We start from the raw sequence: 20,937 nt of genomic DNA on the forward strand, positions 1-20,937 counted from the left end.
TTGGTACATGTTCTAGTTGTGATATGCTTTACTTATTTGTATGACTACATAAGTATTTTTACATCATGCTAAAGACCATATCTAGTCTTTTGATATCGTATTTGGACGTGACGGGCAACTTGTATGTTCGATTACATATTGTGGCCAGAGTCATACATCATATATATGCATACATCTCTGCATTTTATCTCTATATCCATATGCATCCCATATACTTCTCTCATATATATATATATATATATATATTCTTTAATATGGATTGAGGTTGGCACGATGGGATATTCTGTATAGTTGTTATGTCATGGCACTATGATTTATTTTGTGCGGCTTGATGATTGATTTCTATAATATTGATGATTGATTTTTGAGCTATAATGCTCGGGTGCATGAAATTTCAATTCATCTCTTCAGAGTCACGTAATTACCCATGCTACATTAGGGCGTAAATGCAAAGTATTATTAGACACCAGAGAGGTGTTGCTTGTTGTAAAGCTTGATTCTTTATCATGCATGGACATTCTACACTCATGTAGAAATATACATGTATATCATCTACATATGCATATTTATACATTATACACATGCATGAAACTTATTAGCAAGATGTTGGACACTTGGAAGTATCAGTTAATGTAAAGGTTAAGTCTTTATCATGCATAGACATCCTAGACTCTTGTAGAAGTATTTAAATCAATGCTACTTGTTGCTTATCTTCTTTACATGCAGAGCTGGTGCATTTCTTTATTCTTTGATCTTGTTATCTGAAAAAACATGTTTATTATCTTTTTCTTTGATTGTGTACCTTATTATTGATATCTGTCATTTCTTGGTTATTTCTATGTTATTGTATATGCTTATGAACTGTGCAAATTGTATAAGGTGAGTATCTTTTGACCAAAATATAGTCACTACTTTCTTGAGGTTAGCCTTGATATTCATGAGTACACGGCGTCGGTTATATTCATACTATACTTCTGCATCTTGGGAGCAAATTTTGGAGCTAAGTTGTTATGGAATTCAAAAGTGAGCATTGAAGATATATCAACATTTCAGTTATTAGTTGTCATTCATTCATAGTAGCCTAAAATCTTGTATTTCTATTTATGTATATTCAAACAGATGAAGTATTTTCTTCATATCAGGATTGTATTCCTATTCTTAGTTGCTCATGACTTGTGATACCAGTTCTTGGGGTAGTTTGTATTAAAATTTCGCATTTTAGTTGATGATCTTCCATTTGGGTTGTGTTTTATGTTGGTTGGTTTGCCTAAAGGATTAAATTAGGTGCCATCACGACCTGGTGGCATGACATAATTTAGAACTCAAAGGGCATAAAAATTGGCTAAAATTTCTTGAAATATTTTTGTTTACTCAACATTTTGTGTTTTGACATTCGTGTTTTTACAATAAATATATATTCTAGTAATATATAGGTATAGATATAAATATAAATTATGATTCTGTTAAAACTTTAAATAGTTTCAAGGATCAAAATCACACACATGAATCAATTGAAGGACAAATGTATTCAGTTGGATAGCCTACGGACTAAATTCTGAATAAAGCAATATCTCGAGGATCAAAATTGCTATTTCCCAACAAAAAAAAACATCAAAAAAAAAAAAAGAAATTCCCGTAAAAAAACATTAAATATTAACCTAAACTTTAAAGTATAGTTGACTGTGACCCCACCTTAAATAAATTGGAATTATCTTTTCATTTTTCACCAAATTAGAATCAACGAAAACGATTCATCCTCTAACCTCTCTAAATTAGAATCAACGAAACTCTGTTGTTAATGGCGGCTGTTTCAACTCCCTTCAACAGCTCTCTAAATAAACCCTTCCTTTCTCTCTATTCCTCTATTCCCCATTTGGGTTTCTCCCAAGTTGTTCAATTTCCAACTTTGAAACCAAAATTTCTCCTTTCAAACCCCAAAACAGTTGTAATTTCTGCCACCAAAGCTGATGGAACATTTGCAAATGAAGACAACTCTCTCACAACTTTCGACTCTTCCATCAGACAAAAGTAATTTTTTTTAGCTTGCATTTGTCAATGTCTGAGCAGAAAAAACTGTTATAACGATTGGAAACTACAAACAGAAAATCGTGGTTAAATTTTTCTATTTTCAACTTATATGATAATCTTTTTGAAAATTGTTTTAAGATGTTAGATATTTAAACTACTGTTTTCACAAGTACTAATAATTTAATCAAATTTAACCTCCATACAATGATTTCAATGTTAATATTTTTTCTTTTTTGTTATTTGTCTAATATTTTCTTCTACTATTACTTATACAAACCTAAGTCTAAATCATGTCTTAGACTCCAGTCAAATGGTATCACACAAAATGGACTGGAGGGAAAATAAGTCTTTCAAAAGCTGAAAGTGAGTGTAAGTATTAAGAAGTTATGCTGGTGTAAATGCATGTGAGATGTGATTACAGGACTAGGCGCCATACGATTCAAGTGTTTGTTGGTGATGAAAGTGGAATGATCAATCGTATTGCGGGAGTCTTTGCTCGAAGAGGGTACAACATTGAGTCTCTTGCTGTTGGTCTAAACAAGGACAAGGCTCTTTTTACTATAGTTGTTTCTGGAACTGAAAGGGTGTTACAGCAAGTTATGGAACAGTTACAAAAGCTTGTAAATGTGATCAAGGTGATTACTTTGGTTTGCATATGGTATTTTAATCTATAAGCTGTTAGACTAAGCACTCAGGTCTTGGTTCCTCTTTACGCACTAGAAATAGTAGTGTCAACCATTTAGGGGTTGCTTGATGCACGACAAAATATTATGTGCTTCAGTTGTAACATGAGAATTAAAAAATATGTGGGTAATGAATTGAATGTGCATTTATAGCTGCTTGTTTGGTGAATCATGTTAATCTCTTGGATTTGTAGTTTCCATACAGTTAGCTTGCAACCAAATTAACATCTTCCTTGTATGTTTTGATTGAGGTCATAGTACGGTGTGTTACCAATTTTTGATTTAGCAAAACCTACCTTTTTGGTAATGAGTATTAGATAAATTACTAGTTTGCTGGATTGTTCTCATGTGGCGTCCAAATTAAAGTGATGTCATTAATGTTCGAATAACCTTTTTTCTGGTCTATAGATTTGTGTCAATTGAATGGACATGCCATTGCTCCTTTTTCTGAAAATGATGTTCAAAAGCTGAAATATGTTTGATACTCAAAACCATGCAAATGATCTCAGCTATGGTTATAAATAAGGTCTTTAGTACTTTTAACTAATTCATGATTCAATCAGCTGGGTTTAAGTGAATTTGATAAAAGAGCTTAAATTATTACTCAAAGAGCCTTTATAATGTCAAGCTTTAGCTGGTCACGCAGTAATGGTTTTCTTCCTTCCGCTCCTTTTTTACTTTTCTTTTTGTGTTTGATACTTTTGATTTAATCTGTAAAAGTTGATGGTCAGGTTGAAGATCTATCCAAGGATCCACAAGTTGAACGTGAATTAATGCTTATTAAAATCAGCGCCGATCCAAAATACCGCACAGAGGTTCTTATTGGAGTATTGGAGTTACATTGTCCGTATTACCATTTTACTATTATTTTATGATGGGTCCAAATCTTTCGATCATTTCTAGGTTATGTGGTTGGTGGACGTTTTCAGGGCAAAAATTGTGGATATATCTGATCATTCTCTGACTATTGAGGTGAGGATTGATGACATAGATCAGAATCCATCTTTTTTTTTTTCTTAAACTCGATGCTTGTGAATTGGATGCCAAATGTCTGACATGTTTTTTGTTGCATAGGTACAAACACTGGTATTTGGTAATTATACAACTATAATGTTATGGAGTTTGTAATGCGGGCTAGATGGGAGAAGGGAGAAAATAGGAACAACGAGAGAATACAATTAGAGAAAAGAGAAAAAATAAATAGAGAGAAAAGAGTGAGAGAGACAAAAAGTAGAGACAGAATAAGAATAAGAGAGAATAGTGAGGGAGATTTTACCAATATCAATTCATCAGTATTTTTCAAGTCTATTCCCAAGAAAGTATGTAAGGGTGTTATATATAGAGTAGGAATGGTAAATAGTCAGAACTCCTAGAATAAATAAAGTTGTATTCGTAACTAAAGAAAAAGAGTACCTCAAATTAGTAGATAAAATTTGATCTCTAACTAAAAGATAAAACTAGATAAAATCACCGTTCGGGAAAACAAACCGGGGTAAGATCAGATAAAATCTTGTACTCCATCTAAGATAAGATTATTTTCTGATCTATTCTCAACAAATAGATCATATCTCGGAGCTGTGACTTTTTCCTTCTTTTTTTTTCCAAATGGTTTCTGATGATCAAGGTAATTTTTGTGAACCTGATTTTCATTTGATAGCAGTAAGTTTCATTCTTATGAAGCAAAAAGCATCTCACATTGACTATTAGATCGTATGTCAGTCTCCTGTCATATCTACCAATGGATTCTTTTTCCAGTAACATTAATATCACATTAATATCTGGGCCAGCTTTTTTTGAGCCGAAGGTCTATAGGAAACAGTCTCTCTACCTTGTGTAGGGGTAAGATGGAAGTACACCCCACCCTCCCCAGACTCCACTTGTGGGATCATACTGGGTATGTTGTTGTTGTAGTGTTATCTGCGCCACGCTAGTTTGCACTTCGACCATTCCACCTGGTACCCGGATCCGCAGTACATGTACTGGTTAATTCTGCCATCAAGGCTTTGGCATATAGGAGAAATCACAGTGGGGTCCTTTGATTCTCTTATGCTTTTCCAACATCTTGTACTATGATTCCAGCAGTGGTCATCTGGTCAATCATGTATTTCCATTGATGAAGTTGGTAGTAGTGCTTCTCTAAGCATCGCGTATTTCTACAAGTGTGGAGACTTTCACCTCTGCTGCAAAAAGAGGTGAAAATCAGGACATGCACAGAGGGCTAATATCAACGCAAATCGTGGAAAACAATGTTTTTGCACATCTTATATCCCAAGATAGTAATAAAAACAATGTGTCGTATATTTTATATCTCAAGATAGTATTATTGTACCAAATAAGAGAAAGACGAAACTAAGTTTTGGGAAAAAGAAAAATCATGACCTAATCTACCAAACATGCAATCCTCCTTTGCCTTTGCCCAAATGAATTTCTTTAGCTTATCAATGTATGTCAATGGTGTTTACTCATGGCTGAGTAAACTGCAGCAATACCTCCAGTTTTACCAAGATATCATATTGTTTACCGTGAAAATGGTAATAACAATTAAATTTGTTAATGGGACTCTAAAAATACGTGATCTATTTTTATGCTAGTTGTTAAGGCAGTTGATGCTAGATACGTGAAGCTTAACGACGAAATACGAACTAAAACGGGGTTGTAATCAAATCGAGGAGCTAGATGTCTGGGCCTCGGACTGACCGATGAGGGGCCTCGAGGTCGATGCCTGGGCTCGAGCTCGAGCTATCGGGGGTAACCGGGAAGGGACTAACAATTAGGATATAATTAAAAGGAGGCTCTTTATGGCCAATATCAAGCAATAAATGAAGAACAAGTATGAAAGCAATAAATGAAGAAGGTAGCCTCGAGCGAGTAAGTTAGAGAGAAAAGAGAGAGAGATGTTTATTGATCTGATGATGTAGAATAGTTGGAGCGACCTGCTTACAGAGTGCCAATGATTCCCCTTTTATAAGAGAGGGGAATCCAAACTTAGTACAAGGTACGTTAAATGATAAAGGAAGCAGGATGGGACAGCTAACTAGCTTTATGATGTAGATGTAGACCAACGTTAGACTGCCCTGGTAGACTTAACCGGCTCCAGATGCATTCTTCGGAAGCCTCCCATGCTCGTCGGGGTCTCGGCCAACATTATCCCCAGGCCGGGTGTCGGCAGATCTTGAGGGAAGTACCCGGCTCGAGGTCTCGAGCCTCCGAGGCGATCTCCTAAAGTACTTTATCAACGAGAAATTGGTCCCCCCGATTTCGCCGTACACAGATAGTCTCCGCGTTTCTCAGAGAGAAGCGATAAGAAACGATTTTGACATTCCACTCTGTGGGCTCCCATAATGACGTCGTGTTGATGACGCAACCCTTTATCAGTGCCGAAACGTTTCACCGTTTCGCTTTTTCAGGGCCATTCGACGTGTCGTGATTTCTCGTTCATCAGGGTCATAATGTTGCCGTTGATTCAGCTCCCATGAACGCATTGAATGCGCCTGTCGTTACGTTTTTCGAGGGCGATAATGGCGTCGCCGGCTATTTTGCCCTTCCCTTCTATAAATGGGGCTTTTTTATGACCAGTTTTTTATCCAAGCATCATCCGATATCTATCCTTTCCTCCTTTCTTGCTATCTTTCTTCCGTGCTGTTTAGCTATGTTTGAGGCCCATGGCCTCAAGATTTTACGGCGACATCATGCGTGCTACGGCCTGTCTCCCGAACCTTCTCTGGTCGGACGAAGTTGTGCTGCCTTGATGTTATTGTTGTTGTTGTCTCCGCTAGCTCGGAGCGATGAAGCAGAGGACCGATTTCCTCCGACCCGAAGAAGTATTTGGATTATACACCGCTGCTCCCCCTCCTTCCTCGGCTTGGCGTATTACACCCCCTTTGGATTCCTTGGGGTATGGCGGCACTTTCTACTAGCTATCGCCTCCCAGGCCGAGGCAACGTCTCAAGAAGTGGCTTTATATAGTAATACTGGCTGAGTTCATACTAGCCAAATTTTTCACCCAGCCGCTTCTTGTCTCCTTTCGGTTTTTCCTTCGTCACTTTGCTCTTCTCCATCGCTTTCCTCTTCTATATCCTCCTTTTTGAAGATGCCATTCCGGGAGGGTCGAGACGAGACTCCCGAGGGGATTGGGCTTGGAAGATATTGTCTTTGAGGTCGCGCGCCCGAGGAGATGATACCGAAGATGTCGCTACTAAGGACGCACTTTTGGGAATAGGCTAGATTCTTAGGCTTTTGTTGTATGCACACCCTTCCGCCTCTTTGTTCCTGTGTAAGGATCCCCTTGCTTTTGTAATCATATGTAAGGACCCCTCGAGGGCCAGCTTAAGCAAACATTTATGAATATAAGGATATTTTCTTGACTCCTGTCTTTGATACTTGCCGTATTTCTTTATGTTTGCGGAGACTCCGAATGCATGATCCTGTTTGTTGTTGCTAATACTGAACCCGGATGCGAGTATTCCTTCCGGCCTTCGGTTGATGAAAACGGCTTCGTGCGGGGTTTTTTGTGATTCCTTGGATTGAACCTGAATAAGGCCGATAAACTCGGGCCGCTGGGACCCTGACTTCGCGCAAAAATGAGAATAATGTTTTGGGCCTCGGAGTCGTGACTTACCATTTGAGTTCTGTAATAACCTTTGAGAAGAAATTTGCTCGGGGATCCGTGGGCGGGGGCTGCTTTTGATCTCTTGAAAGCAGTCTCCGAGCGAAGACTTGCTCGCACTCGGACCACCCGGAAGCGCGTTTTAGTGTGAATAGCCTTATGGTGCTGTAGATAGATTCTGAAAGAGGGTTTGTCCGACCTTGGACGGCACCCGGATCTAGGTCCATACGCGTGACGTTCAAAAAACGCTCATTTCTTCAGAGCCTGATTCCCTTTGATGGAGATTCTCGAAGCCGGGTGCCACCCTTGTGTTGGCGACGGCGTTGTAGCCCCTTGGAGCGTAGCCTTACCTTGACGGAGGTCCTTGAGGTCGGGTACTGCCTTGGGACTGGAGAGGATGTTATCGGCTAGCGTTCTTGACCGGCTTTGAGGTAGGCGAATCATTGCCGCCTTTCCCACATATAAAATAAGGTTGTTTCCGCCTTCTTAGGGGTTACCCCGTTTTAAGCAGTTGCCATTTTCTTTCTGCACCATGTTTTCGGCATTCTGGCATTAACACGCCTGTACATCTCTTTGCCTTTTAGTTCTTCAACTTTGCGACCGCTATGGCGGCTATGTCGGGGTTTATCCAATAGGGAGGAGAGAGCTTCGCCCCCGGCCTTCGGGTTCATCTGGGTCTGCTGACTTCACGGTGTCGATTGATTACGCCCTTCGTTGCTGTCGTTGAGGACAACAGAGATTGGGTATGGACAAGTCGCTTTGCCCGGGTGCTGACTGCTGGCATTATACCTTAGGAGCCCGTATTATTTGTTGGAGAATGGAGCTATACTCTCAGGTGATGCGCCCCGTGCTTTACCAGTTTTGCCTATGGCGAGAGCGGATTTAGTTGTTGTGTTTTCCTCCCTTCTTCTGTACTGGTTCTACGGGCGTCGGGCGACGTTCTCGACCTGCCAGGCTTGGCCCGAGGATTTGGCGGCCCACTCGTCCTTCGAGGAGCGCGAGTGGCGAGCTTTGTCTTGGGACAGATGGGAAGCAAAATATCATAGTGAGCATTGCGCTATTCCTTTCTTGCTATCACCTTATACTTCTTACTGAGTTTTCTTCTGTAGGCCTCCGACAAGCCTGAGTTCGGACTGCTTCGTTGTGGAGCTAGGCTCTGGAAGGCCCTGGATGAGGGTATGTCCCTTAGGCTCCTTTGCGAGGAGAAGGAAGTTGAGTTGATGTACTGGCGGTATGAGGCGTACCGGAGCTCGAATTACGAGAGCTACTTGATGGGGCATGTAATTTCTCGTCCTGAGCGGGTATGCACTTCGCTTTTTAACCTTTTGGGTTAACTTTTCGCCTATCCCAGTTGTAGAAAAAGACGGAGGCTCTGGAGCGCCTTAGAGGTGAAGACGACCGAATCAGGGATGACTGGGGCGAGCTAAGGGCTCAGGCGCAGGCCTAAGCTTCGGAAGAGAAAAGGGTGCCTTGGCTAAAGTTCCTGCCTTCGAGGCCCAACTCCACTTGGCTCGTGACAACGCTTTAGTTCAAGCGGATATGATCATGAAGCTCGAGTTCGAACTTTCGAAGGTCGGGGCTGAGATTGTTGATGCTCGGGCTGAAGCAGCATTGAGCCGGACTAAGGCTGATCAGGAGATGGCGATTCATTTGAAGGACGCTACTGATGCCCAAGCCGAGTTGAAGAGGGCCCTCCATCGTAAAGAGAGGATCGAGGAATATGTTCGTTGTAGGTCCTGAAGAAGGGTACTTGAAGAGATCGGCACCAGGGGTTTTGTTCTTCCGGAAGGGCTGGCTCGAGCGAGGGCGGACGAGCGTGATGCTCGATCACTTGCCGGATGTTGAGGAGAATGAAGACGAGGCTGATAGCTCGTAACTCTCGGGGGCGGGGCGTAGACTTTGCCACTTCACATGCGATACCCGATGCCTTCGAGTTTGTAGATGGGGAATGCACCTTTTTGTAAATAACAAAGAACTCGAGGTTTTGTTTCTTTTGTACCCCTTTCTGCTTTGCTCTCGGCCAGGCGGACCGGTTTCAGAGTTGGTGAGAATTCTTAGATTTGTGATATGGCCCTGGAGCTCATAAGGCAAGCCCGGAGGCTCTTACGCGCTCGGTTGATGCGGCCTTTAGTGTAAGCTGGCGTTGGAGCTCTTATGCTTTGCTCAACTGTTTTGGATTTAGTCTCCGAGTCGGGTTTTGACTCGAGCCTAGTCGACCCTCAAGCTTTTGTGTCTGCACGGGCGGGCGACAATGGCTATTACGCCTTGCCCTTGGGCATTTATATTTTAACTATTTTGGGTTCAGTCTCCGAGTTGGGTTGCGTCTCGAACTCACTTTGACCCTTAAGTTTTCAAATTTTAAGCTGGCGACATCGGCTCTTACGCTTTCGGTCGTTGCGACCTTTTAGTGTGTGGCCTTGAGGCTCGTTTGGCTGGCCACAATGGCTCTTACGCTATGCCCTTAGGCATGTATAGTTAACTATTTTGGATCCAGTCTTCGAATCGGGTTACGACTCGAGCTCACTTTGACCCTCAAGTTTTCAAATTTTAAGCTGGCAACAGTGGCTCTTACGCTTTTGGTCGCTGCAACCTTTTAGTGTGTGGCCCTGAGGCTCGTTTGGCTGGCGACAATGGCTCTTACGCTATGCCCTTAGGCATGTATAGTTAACTATTTTGGATTCGGTCTCCGAATCGGGTTACGACTCAAGCTCATTTGACCCTCAAGTTTTCAAATTTTGAGCTGGCGACAGTTGCTCTTACGTTTTTGGTCGTTGCGACCCTTTAGTATGTGGCCCTGAGGCTCGTTTGGCTGGCGACAATGACTCTTACGCTTTTGCCCTTAGGCATATGTAGGCTTTGTTTTCCTCTCGTTAAGGACTTTTTGAAATAATTTTGCCTGACCCGTCGTCGGTTCGGGAAGAACCTCGATTTCAAGTCGTTTGCGGCGATGTTCGAGCACCTCGGAAGGTTTAGCTTATAGGTTGAGTAGCTCGAAGCCTTGTGATTTGGAGCTGACATGGTCGAAGCTCGTTTGCCTGTCGAGGGTAGCCTATTTAATCGATTCTTTTCGAAGTAATGACCTGTGATTTTATAGCGATGGTCGGGCGTCCCCGAGTCGCGTTAATTTGGCTGATGCAGCCGTATTGACCGTAGTCATTTGTGTTTGGCCGGAGCCATTTATGATCCCGAGCGTGGTAGTTTAGGTGTCTACATCGAGGGTATGCCCTTTCGGGAGTCTTACAAATGCGACATATAGCCTAAATTTCGGGATCGAGTTTTATGCCTGTAGTAAGGTCTTACAAAATTTTCATGACTGTTGAGGTCTTATAGTTTTTTCATGTCTATTGAGGTCTTACAGTATTTTCACGCCTGTTAAGGTCTTACAGTATTTTCATGCCTGTTGAGGTCTTATAATATTTTCATGTCTATTGAGGTCTTGATGTTTTTTCATGCCTCAGTCTTACAGTATTTTCGTGCATGTTGAGATCTTATAGTTTTCGTTGTTATGCTAAATAGATCTCGCTAGACCGAGTTTGTCCGCTTGGGGTCTTACGGCCTTGGGTTTTTACGCGAATGGCTATTGGCGATAGTCTCCGAATCATCGAGTTTGCTTAGGCTCGAAGGCCGTTACTCGTGAGCTCGGAATTGTCTCATTGAGAGCTTATGAGCATGGAGTCCCGACCCTGAGGCCATGCGGGTATCAAATTGTTGACGCTAGTCTCCGAGTATTTCGGGACGTACTCGATGGAGGGATCCTTGCTGTGAACATGCTGAATTTTCTTCGGATTATGAGATGTTTTTGGTGAAAGATATTCTTTGATTATTCGGTACAATAGTACACGTATTTGCCGACGGGAGCCCGGCTATATAGACACGGTTCATTTGAATGTTTGGCCCGGTATATTACTTTCCTACAGGGACCCCATTTGGCGTTTCATGACTTTTCTGAGCGGGTGGCTTCCCGGGGGAATGCCCCCCAACGTTCAAAGTTGACTGCAAAAGAAGTTTGGAGCATTTGTTGAGTTTCCCTTAGGTAGCACGCAGATGTTGCCTCGTTAAAAACCTTGTCGGTAAAACCCTTCTTTTTGGGATAAAAACTCGGTCGTAGGAAAAGAGTGCAATGGGTGCTTTTAAAACCCTAAGGTCTTCGAGCAATGTTAGCGTTCTGACCGCTCCGATCGAGTGCCTGCATAAGGGTTAGTCCGAAATTCGAAATAAAAAAGGGAGATGGCCGTACCTTGAAGTGAGATATGCCGGCGACGCCTCGAGGATTGATACGCTTCAGTCATGAGGGCTGATTTATTACAATCGCCCAAGGTGAGGACGCGGTATGGTCCTTTATCTCATTTCGTCAAGTTTGATCGAGGGTGAGGCCCGATCGCCCTTTGGCTTATTCAAGGGTGGAGGTACGAGCGTTGGTGCCAGGTCGTGTATCGCGAACATTTCTCTTGCCGCATGTTGTTCCCCGTAGACGGTTTTAATTCCGTCCTTTGTTGGGAATTTCATCATCTGGTGAAGGGTGGACGGTACCGCTCTCATGCAATGTATCCACGGTCGTCCGAATAAGGCGTTATACCTCATGTCTCCTTTGATGACATGGAATTTGGCGTCTTGGGCCGTGCCGGTCACGGTGACCGGAAGGACGATTTCTCCTTTCGTTGTTTCACTTGCCATGTTGAATCCATTGAGGACTCGATTGGCGGGCACGATTGGTTGAGCAATTCGAGTTGCTCTATCACCCTCGACTTGACAATATTGGCCGAGCTACCTGGATCTATGAGTACACGTTTTATTTGAAAAGAATTTACAAGGAAGGAGATTACCAGCACATCATTGTGAGGTTGAGACAAGGTCTCGGTGTCTTCTTCGCTGAATGTGAGGGCGCCCTCGGGAATATATCCTCGGGTCCGCTTTTCTCTGGTGATGGTTATTTTCGTTCTTCTCATTACGGGTTCCTGCGGGGCATCGGCGCCCCCCATGATCATGTGGATGACATGTTGTGGCTCGTTTGCCTCGTTCTTCTTGGTCGCCTCCCTTTCCCGGAACCGATTTTTGGCTCGATCGCTAAGGAATTCCCGGAGATGCCCTTTGTTAAGTAGCCGAGCTACCTCTTCTCGTAGCTGATGACAATCCTCGGTCCTGTGGTCGTGCGTGTTGTGAAATTTGCATACTAAGTTGTAATTCCTTTGCGAAGGATCCGACTATATAGGCTTGGGCCACTTGGCGTCTTTGATTTTACTGATGGCGAACACGATGTCCGACACATCGACGTTGAAGTTGTATTCTAACAAGTGGGGCGCACCCGTTGGCACTACGTTCCGATCGAATCTGGCTCTGTTGGTGAGCCCTCGAGGATCCTGTCCTCGATCTATTCTCCGATCATTGCGAGGTAGGTTGCGCCTCGGGGCGTTCCTCCTATCTTCGATGTACGGCTGATACCTTTTTTTGTTTGGTTTTGGTTCCTTTGCCAGGAGCCTGTTCGGGTATACTGAGCCCGAAGGGGCTCTCAACTGGTCATCCTCGACCCTGATCTTCGACTGGTACCGGTTGTGGACGTCTGACCAGGTCACAGCCGGGTACTTGATCAAATTCTGTTTGAGCTGTTTTGAAGCCACCGAATTTCATTCGTTCAGACCTTGAGTGAAGGCCTGCACTGCCCAGTCGTCGAAGACTGGCGGTAGCTCCATCCGTTCCATCTGAAAGCGAGACATGAATTCCCGCAGCATCGCGTTCTCCCTTTGCTTGATTTTGAAAACGTCGGACTTCCTCGTCGCTACCTTGATGGCACCGACATGTGCCTTTACGAAGGAGTCTGCTAGCATGGCGAATGAATCTATGGAGTTAGGAGCCAAGTTGTGATACCACATCATGGCCCCCTTCGAGAGTGTTTCCCCGAATTTTTTTAACAATACGGACTCGATCTCGTCATTCTTTATATCGTTTCCCTTTACCGCGCCGGTGTAGGCAGTAACTTGTTCATTAGGGTCTGTGGTCCCGTTGTACTTAAGGAGTTCCGACATTCTGAACTTCTTTGGAATGGGTTTCGGGGCCGCTTCTTCGGGGAACGGCCTTTGTATGAACTTCTTCGAATCCACACCCTTGAGGACCGGGGGTGCACCTGGGATCTGGTCGACTCTGGAGTTGTAGGTCTCGACCTTCTTGTCGTTGGCTGCTATCATTTTCTCGCCCTATTCGATCCTTTTGGTGAGATCCTCAAGCATTTTTACGATGGCAGGGTCGGCTATCGATCCGTTATTGCTTGATCTCCATGGTACCTGTTCAGCTGGGGGAGCTGTTTCCGCTGCTGCTGTGCTCGGAGCCTTGGGGTGGCTTTGCAACTGAGCGATAGCCAACTGTTGTGCCTGCAACATTTCGAAAATAACATGAAGACTAACTTCGTGTTCTTCCCGAGCTGGGGCTTTTGGGCTTCCTGTTGGTCGCCATGTCGTATGCTCATGTCGGTGTGTGAGGTTTCGTCGACCTGCTGCGCGTCTTGCGAATCCGCGTCCGCTGGAATCGGTCCAGGTGTGTTATCGGGGTTCTGCGGTGGCGCGCCAACGACTGGAACAGCCACACCATTTTCTCCGTGGTTTTCAAGGTTGTCGTTCTCAACTCTGTTTACCGAACCAGACATTTTGACCTGAAATCGAAGATCTTGGACAAGAAAAAGTGTGAAAGATAACTTGCGTTGTGTAACGAAACCAGCAAGAAAATAATCACTATTATTTTTAGTCCTACGGTAGGCGCCAAACTGTTTACCGTGAAAATGGTAATAACAATTAAATTTGTTAATGGGACTCTAAAAATACGTGATCTATTTTTATGCTAGTATTTAAGGCAGTTGATGCTAGATACGTGAAGCTTAACGATGAAATACGAACTAAAACGGGGTTGTAATCAAACCGAGGAGCTAGACGTCCGGGCCTCGGACTGACCGATGAGGGGCCTCGAGGTCAATGCCTGGGCTCGAGCTCGAGCTATCGGGGGTAACCGGGAAGGGACTAACAGTTAGGATATAATTAAAAGGAGGCTCTTTATGGCCAATATCAAGCAATAAATAAAGAACAAGTATGAAAGCAATAAATGAAGAAGGTAGCCTCGAGCGATAAGTTAGAGAGAAAAGAGAGAGATGTTTATTGATCTGATGTAGAATAGTTGGAGCGACCTGCTTACAGAGTGCCAATGATTCCCCTTTTATAAGAGGGGGGAATCCAAACTTAGTACAAGGTACGTTAAATGATAAAGGAAGCGGGATGGGACAGCTAACTAGCTTCATGATGTAGACGTAGACCAGCGTTAGACTGCCCTGGTAGACTTAACCGGCTCCGGATGCATTCTTCGGAAGCCTCCCATGCTCGTCGGGGTCTCGGCCAACATTATCCCCAGGCCGGGTGTCGACAGATCTTGAGGGAAGTACCCGGCTCGAGGTCTCGAGCCTCCGAGGCGATCTTCTGAAGTACTTTATCAACGAGAAATTGGTCCCCCCGATTTCGCCGTACACATGTATTTGTCGTCTCAATAAGCGTTGAGGTTGTATTTTGCTAAACACGCTTTAGAACTGACAAATTGTGGTTTTCTCATGCTTTTAGTTGTTGCGAGTAGCATTTAACTTTCCTGCATGACATGGTTGAACAGTTAAAGTATATTTAACCCAAAGTCGATCCAGTCTTTCTGATGCTTATCATTTAAACAGGTAACTGGAGATCCAGGGAAGATGGTGGCTGTTCAGAGGAACTTAAGTAAATTTGGAATTAGAGAAATTGCTCGCACTGGGAAGGTATCTTGAAAGGAAATCATATAATTTTTGAGTTGCATATTCTTTTCTAGATTTGCTTCTTAAAGTTGTGTCTCAAGTAATCACCGTCACATGATTGATTTGAACATAGATTGCCTTGAGAAGGGAAAAAATGGGGGAATCTGCTCCTTTTTGGCGGTTTTCAGCAGCATCATACCCAGATCTTGAAGGTGCAATGTCTGCTGGTACTATTTCGAGGACAATCAAGAGGACCCCTAATGGAGAATCTATGTCTATGGCTGAGGTATGCAAGTTACATGGATTGTGCCTGTTTCTTTGTAGCAACATATAATTTGTTTCTTTCCTGAACTTACAAGTTACCTCATACACAGGCAATTGCTAGTTGGTAATTGTCATTTGTCAGCAACTCATAATTTACTCAGAGATGAAAAATTATATGATTCATTTTCTTTCAATCATTAGAATTCAGTTTATTTTTTGATAAGCTTACAAAAGAAATAGTCAAGATTGCAAGATGTGAATCTTAATATGCTCAATAACTTTTAAAGGAATTTAATGTATCCGTTTGATTTATGTGTACTTTTGTGAATTGTTGGAGCTTAGTAACTTCCTTTTCTATAAGTAACTTTTTAGTGCATCATGGTCCCTTATACAGGAAGCATACTCACAAAATGCATCTTTGTAACTAGTTGTATGGTTTAAAACAGCTAGAGCATAATATTATTAGTCATTCACTAATGGATTGGGGGGGGAGGGGGTCATTTAATTGGGCCTCTATGAGCAAGGTCCATTTGAGATTTACCTTTTTAAACTCTTTTCTCCTCCCCCCCCCCCCCCAAAAAACCAAAAAAGTAGCCTTAATATCTGACTTTGGATGCACTTTCTTTTTGCCAAACGAAGGGAGATGTCTATCCTGTTGAGACAGATGACAACTCTGGAGTCAGTCAAGTTCTTGATGCTCACTGGGGTGTTCTCAATGATGAAGATGTAAGAAATTGTAAACTGTAACTCAAAGGTGCCTTTGTTCCGTTCTAGATGAATATTTTTTTCATATTTATGAAGGTTTTGACGTTACATCCTTTTTTATTCAGTATTTCCAGGGAATCTGTCATCTGAGTAGATCGAATTAGACCATCTTGCCTGACATTAGATGCAAATAAATCACATGATTGTTTCTCTATAGCCTGTAAAAGATATGAACTTAATTGTGCAATTTATGAGGGCTGGTCTGAAATCTAAATTTTGCCTGCTTTGTTGAATTTCTTGGAAAACCAAAGAACATCCTTTTGTTATATTGCATTTTCCTTGTATTGTATATGGCTGGCTTATTGCTTTTGCTCTCTATAATAAAAGAACCAAAGGAAGGAATGATTTGATCTCTTCATCTTTGCCACCACTGAGACTAGGATGGCCTGAAATGCATCTGGGGAAGTTTTAATATTACCCCAACGGGGCTAAGATAAAATAAGTTGATCAGATTTTAAGCACCGTATATGAAATGTCATCTGTACAACTTGTATTTGACTGTTTAAAAAAAAAACTACAGCTTTGCCTCCTTAATTTCTCACTGATTGCATTTTCTATTGATGTAGATTTTGTCGCAGTTTTCTTTTTCTTGATATTTGCTTGAATAATTTCCATGGGGAAATGGCCCATAATATGCTGCAAATTCTAAGGATGTTCCAGATTGAGAACAGCTTTTGCTAGCCTTTTCATTCTTGAATTTTATGTCTTGACGATTAGTCCATTAAATTGAAAACTGCTTACAAGTGATGCTTATGTTAGCCCTTGGCTTAATTCTTCCAGACAAGTGGGCTTCGCTCACATACTTTGTCAATGCTTGTGAATGACACTCCTGGAGTTCTCAACATAGTCACCGGAGTTTTTGCTCGACGAGGGTATAACATCCAAGTATGTTCAAATATTTGCGCTTCTTTTAACAGAACCCAAGTTTCCTCGTCCTTTTGTCTTTCATTTGTAGGGTTTTTTTTTGTACTTAAATGTATTGAATTATCCTCTCCAGAGTTTAGCTGTTGGACATGCTGAAGTTGAGGGGCTTTCTCGTATTACAACAGTTGTTCCTGGCACAGATGAGTCAGTTAGCAAGTTGGTGCAGCAACTATATAAGTTGGTTGATATTCATGAGGTAAGTAGTCATCTATCATGAGCGCTTGCTCAACAACATCCAATCCGATGGAAGATTTTGTACTGTTTCAATTTAAAAATGGCTGTCCACTATAGAATTTCCTGAGAGGCAGGGAAGTGCGGTGGTGTAAGAATGGTGATTTTTTATTGGTCATTTTTTTTCCACAAAATTGTGACAGAATATGTTTAATATTGGAAAACAGTTTTCCAAATTGAGTATGAATTTTATAGATTAATATGTTCACCTGGTTAAGCACTGCAGTGTTTTCTTTTTCTTTTTCTTCTTTTTGGTGTGGCTTCCAGAAATTGTTCCTCAAGTATTGAACTGCTCATGGATTTATTTAACAGTTGATGTATATGTAATCATTCATATTATAAGCTTAATGTGTATGCTTTAGATTTGATATGCATGTTATTCCTTTCAGTATTCTGAGTGATTTTATGCGTTGTGATGTTTAATGACTATTATCTTCAGAATATATCAATTGAATGACCTTTACCCCTTCTACTTCTTTTTATGTGATTGGGGCTAAACAAAAAGGTGGATGTGGAAATACAGTGGCATGCACCTTATCATGTCATATCCCTTAATTTTGAAATTATTCATGTCTAACAAGGGACCAATTTGTCTAATTTTTAAAACAAATATGGTTTGAAGTAGTTTCTCCGATAACAGAAAACTATTTTTTGGTTCTTATCTGGACCTACTTCCTCTAGTCAAAATGCAATAGCTGATTCTTATAATTTTTTTAGAAGAGCAAGCGCATTTTTTTCTAGACTTTTTAAAAATTCTTAATCCTATGTATCTTTTTTAAGAAAAAAAAAAGAAATCAATTCCAGAACCAGATCCAAACATCTAAAACGAAACAAATAAAGATAATTGTTTTCCAAGCCAAGAGCCAAATAATCCGTATTACTGTCTTAACCCAATACTGGTGTCCAGCTCCATGCAATAACTTGTTAGGATATCCTATCGATCTAAGATTGCGATGTTAATTTGCATGCAAACGAGCAGAAAGTGATAAACGGTTTTGATTTATTACATCCTTTCAGGTTCGGGATATTACTCACCACCCATTTGCGGAAAGAGAACTAATGTTGATAAAGATTGCTGTGAATGCTGCAGCGCGTCGCAATGTTCTTGACATTGCCAGCATTTTCAGAGCAAAAGCTGTTGATGTGTCTGACCACACTATAACTCTTGAGGTAAAGATTTGTTTACACTAGTATTTTTAGTTTGTCCTCTCTGGACTTGATTGTCTTTGGTAATGGGTGTATGGTATGCCTAGTGGTTAATGCAAGAAACATTGTATTTTTTAAATTTCTGATCTTTCATTTTGGTCTCTCAAATGTGCCTGCTTCATCCTCCAACTCCCACCTTGTTAGTTTACAGGACATGTATACATCATTCAGGGCTGATGCTTGATCACTTATATAAGGTTTTGCACTTCAATAAAGTTGACATGAACCAACTATTGCTTTTACGAACATGCAATCTTTCACCATTTCCAATTTGATCCCTCTAGCTACCGTGGGTATTGTGGATCAAATATAAGATGATGGATCAGTTTCTTGGTTCTTTATGTTGTACAGAGTAGCACTCTTAAGCTTTGTCCTGAAGAAGAAAAAAGCCTGGATGAGAGCTCTTTATGCACTTCAATTGCAGTTTATGAACCAACCAGGCGGACCTTTAATTTTATCTAATGTTGGATGAAGCTTCTCTTGGCCATTATAATGAACTATTACTTTCTTTGCTTTTTCCAGCTTACAGGAGATTTGCATAAGATGGTTGCTTTGCAGCGGCTACTAGAGCCTTATGGTATTTGTGAGGTCAGTTACTGCAATAATATTGTTTCAATATCAAAATTATTATCCATAATATGCAGTGCAGCTTGCACAAAATGAGCTGGTAAGTACAGGGATTGTGATGTAAAGGGAATTGTGATACAAAGGGATAAGGGTCACTGCAATAACTGGTTTTTACTAGAGTGTATCACTCATTTGTTTGGTTCATGAGATTTAAGGGAACTGGGATCAACGTAAGGATTCCAGCTTATGATTCAGTTCATGAAGTGAAGGCAATAAGAATTGAACCTTTGTGAAGAGGCGCCATTGACCTAAATGTATTATATAATCTGTAAATTTTTCTTCACGAGATTTTTAACATCACCTATTAAGAATGAAATTTTGGCATTAAATTGAGCAAAAATAAGGTCGTTAGACATTGAGTAAACACCTGAAAGGGACAAAAGGAGGAGATTTGAAGTGGGAAACATGAGAAGGGGAGAAAGGGATGTGAGAGATAATTTGGCCACCATATGGCTATATAGAGGATAAAACTATTCGCTCGCAAACCGGAAATAAAATAAATGGAGTTTAATGCTATACTGATAAGTAACTTTCAGATCCACAACCCATAGGGAAACAGATGATGTTGTGTTTCCTTATTTAGCCCACCAAATGACTAATAATGACCAAGTTCATACAGTGGCTAAAAAGGTGCATATCGTACTACCAAAGTTTCTGTATATTTCCCAAAAGCTCTATGTTCATCGGCCCCACATGAAACCTCTAATTTTCATTTGCAATTTCCTTGTTGTGTTTTTGGAGGCTAAGCTTTCTGTCCTGATATACATCCAACAGGTAGCGCGAACAGGACGTCTGGCGCTGGTACGTGAATCAGGTGTGGATTCGAAGTACTTGCGAGGATATTCATACCCTTTGTAAGTCTAAAGTCCCCGAACCTAAGGAAAATGCCTGCTCTTTGCGGAATGTGTGTGAACATGGATGGCTGAATCAAGTTGCTTGATACGGAGATGGTCTCGTGCCCCAGCTGTGACGCTGCGGCTTTCAAGTCAAGTTTGCATGCTTTTAGCTTTAGGTAGTTGCAAGTTTATTAAAATGAATAGGGTACATTTAGACCATTCTATGAACAAGGACGGACCTAGACCATTCAGCTCTTTTCTTTTCACCTTTAGTCTTTAGCAGAGATGGTTCTTCAATAAGCTTCACTGAAAATGATTGACATCGTCATCTGAATTACAAGCAAAATATGACTAGCATTTTTGGTTTTTAAATCTGAAAGTGATATAAAACATCTAGATTGTATGTCTACGTGCAGTTGTTCTTTTTCCTTTTATTTATGGAAAAAGGCATAGATCCTCCCAGGCTGTAGTCATATTTTGAAGTTTGAACTACGCACCAATTTTTCACAGGTGTCCTATTACCTCCTTGGACTTTTTGGAAGTAGAATATATGCCCCCTTGAAAAGTCATACCAAAATCTATGTTTGGTGGTGATTTGCACACGAAATGTTACATTTTTGCTCTTTTTTCTTTTTTCTTTTTCATTCCCTTTGCAGCATATGCTTATGTTGTCATCCAAATAACAGAAGCCAGATTAGCTTCTTCTTTCCTAATCACTATCTTCTTTCTTTTTCTAATTCTATTTTCTTTCTTTTTCATTCCTTTAATGGAATTTCTTTCCACCAGTAATGGAGTTTTTTTTAGACATATTTGGGTTTGGGTTCAGACTTCTGTTTGTTTAAGTCTGATTAAGTGGTGAAACATTGGTGGAGCAGCCGCTAGCAATGGTGTTGAAAGAGGAGAGAGAAAAGGATAAGGAAAAGAAAGAAAAGTTGAAATAAAAAGGCAAAAAAATTGTAGTAATATTTATTAAAAGAAAAGGCTAAAGATAAATTATTAACAATTTTTGTTGCT

At 41.3% G+C, this 20,937-nt stretch overlaps 1 protein-coding gene across 2 annotated transcripts; it reads left to right on the forward strand.

Annotated features, from left to right (window-relative positions):
- The first annotated feature begins 1,729 nt into the window (after positions 1 to 1,729).
- LOC104231515 (acetolactate synthase small subunit 1, chloroplastic-like) lies at positions 1,730 to 20,332 on the forward strand. Of its 2 annotated transcripts, XM_009784530.2 has the most exons (12): positions 1,730 to 2,028; positions 2,450 to 2,663; positions 3,443 to 3,526; positions 3,615 to 3,683; positions 15,011 to 15,094; positions 15,204 to 15,356; positions 15,974 to 16,060; positions 16,880 to 16,984; positions 17,097 to 17,219; positions 18,272 to 18,424; positions 18,983 to 19,048; positions 19,862 to 20,332. In XM_009784530.2, exons 1-12 carry the CDS (start codon positions 1,799 to 1,801, stop codon positions 19,943 to 19,945), a joined length of 1,452 nt encoding a protein of 483 aa, XP_009782832.1. In that variant the 5' UTR covers positions 1,730 to 1,798; the 3' UTR covers positions 19,946 to 20,332. The 2 variants fall into 2 exon arrangements, with proteins under 2 accessions (XP_009782832.1, XP_009782836.1); XM_009784534.2 differs by lacking the exon at positions 15,974 to 16,060.
- The last annotated feature ends 605 nt before the right edge of the window (positions 20,333 to 20,937 follow it).

The sequence above is a fragment of the Nicotiana sylvestris genome, chromosome 6, assembly GCF_000393655.2.
Source record: "Nicotiana sylvestris chromosome 6, ASM39365v2, whole genome shotgun sequence".
NCBI lineage: Eukaryota > Viridiplantae > Streptophyta > Magnoliopsida > Solanales > Solanaceae > Nicotiana > Nicotiana sylvestris.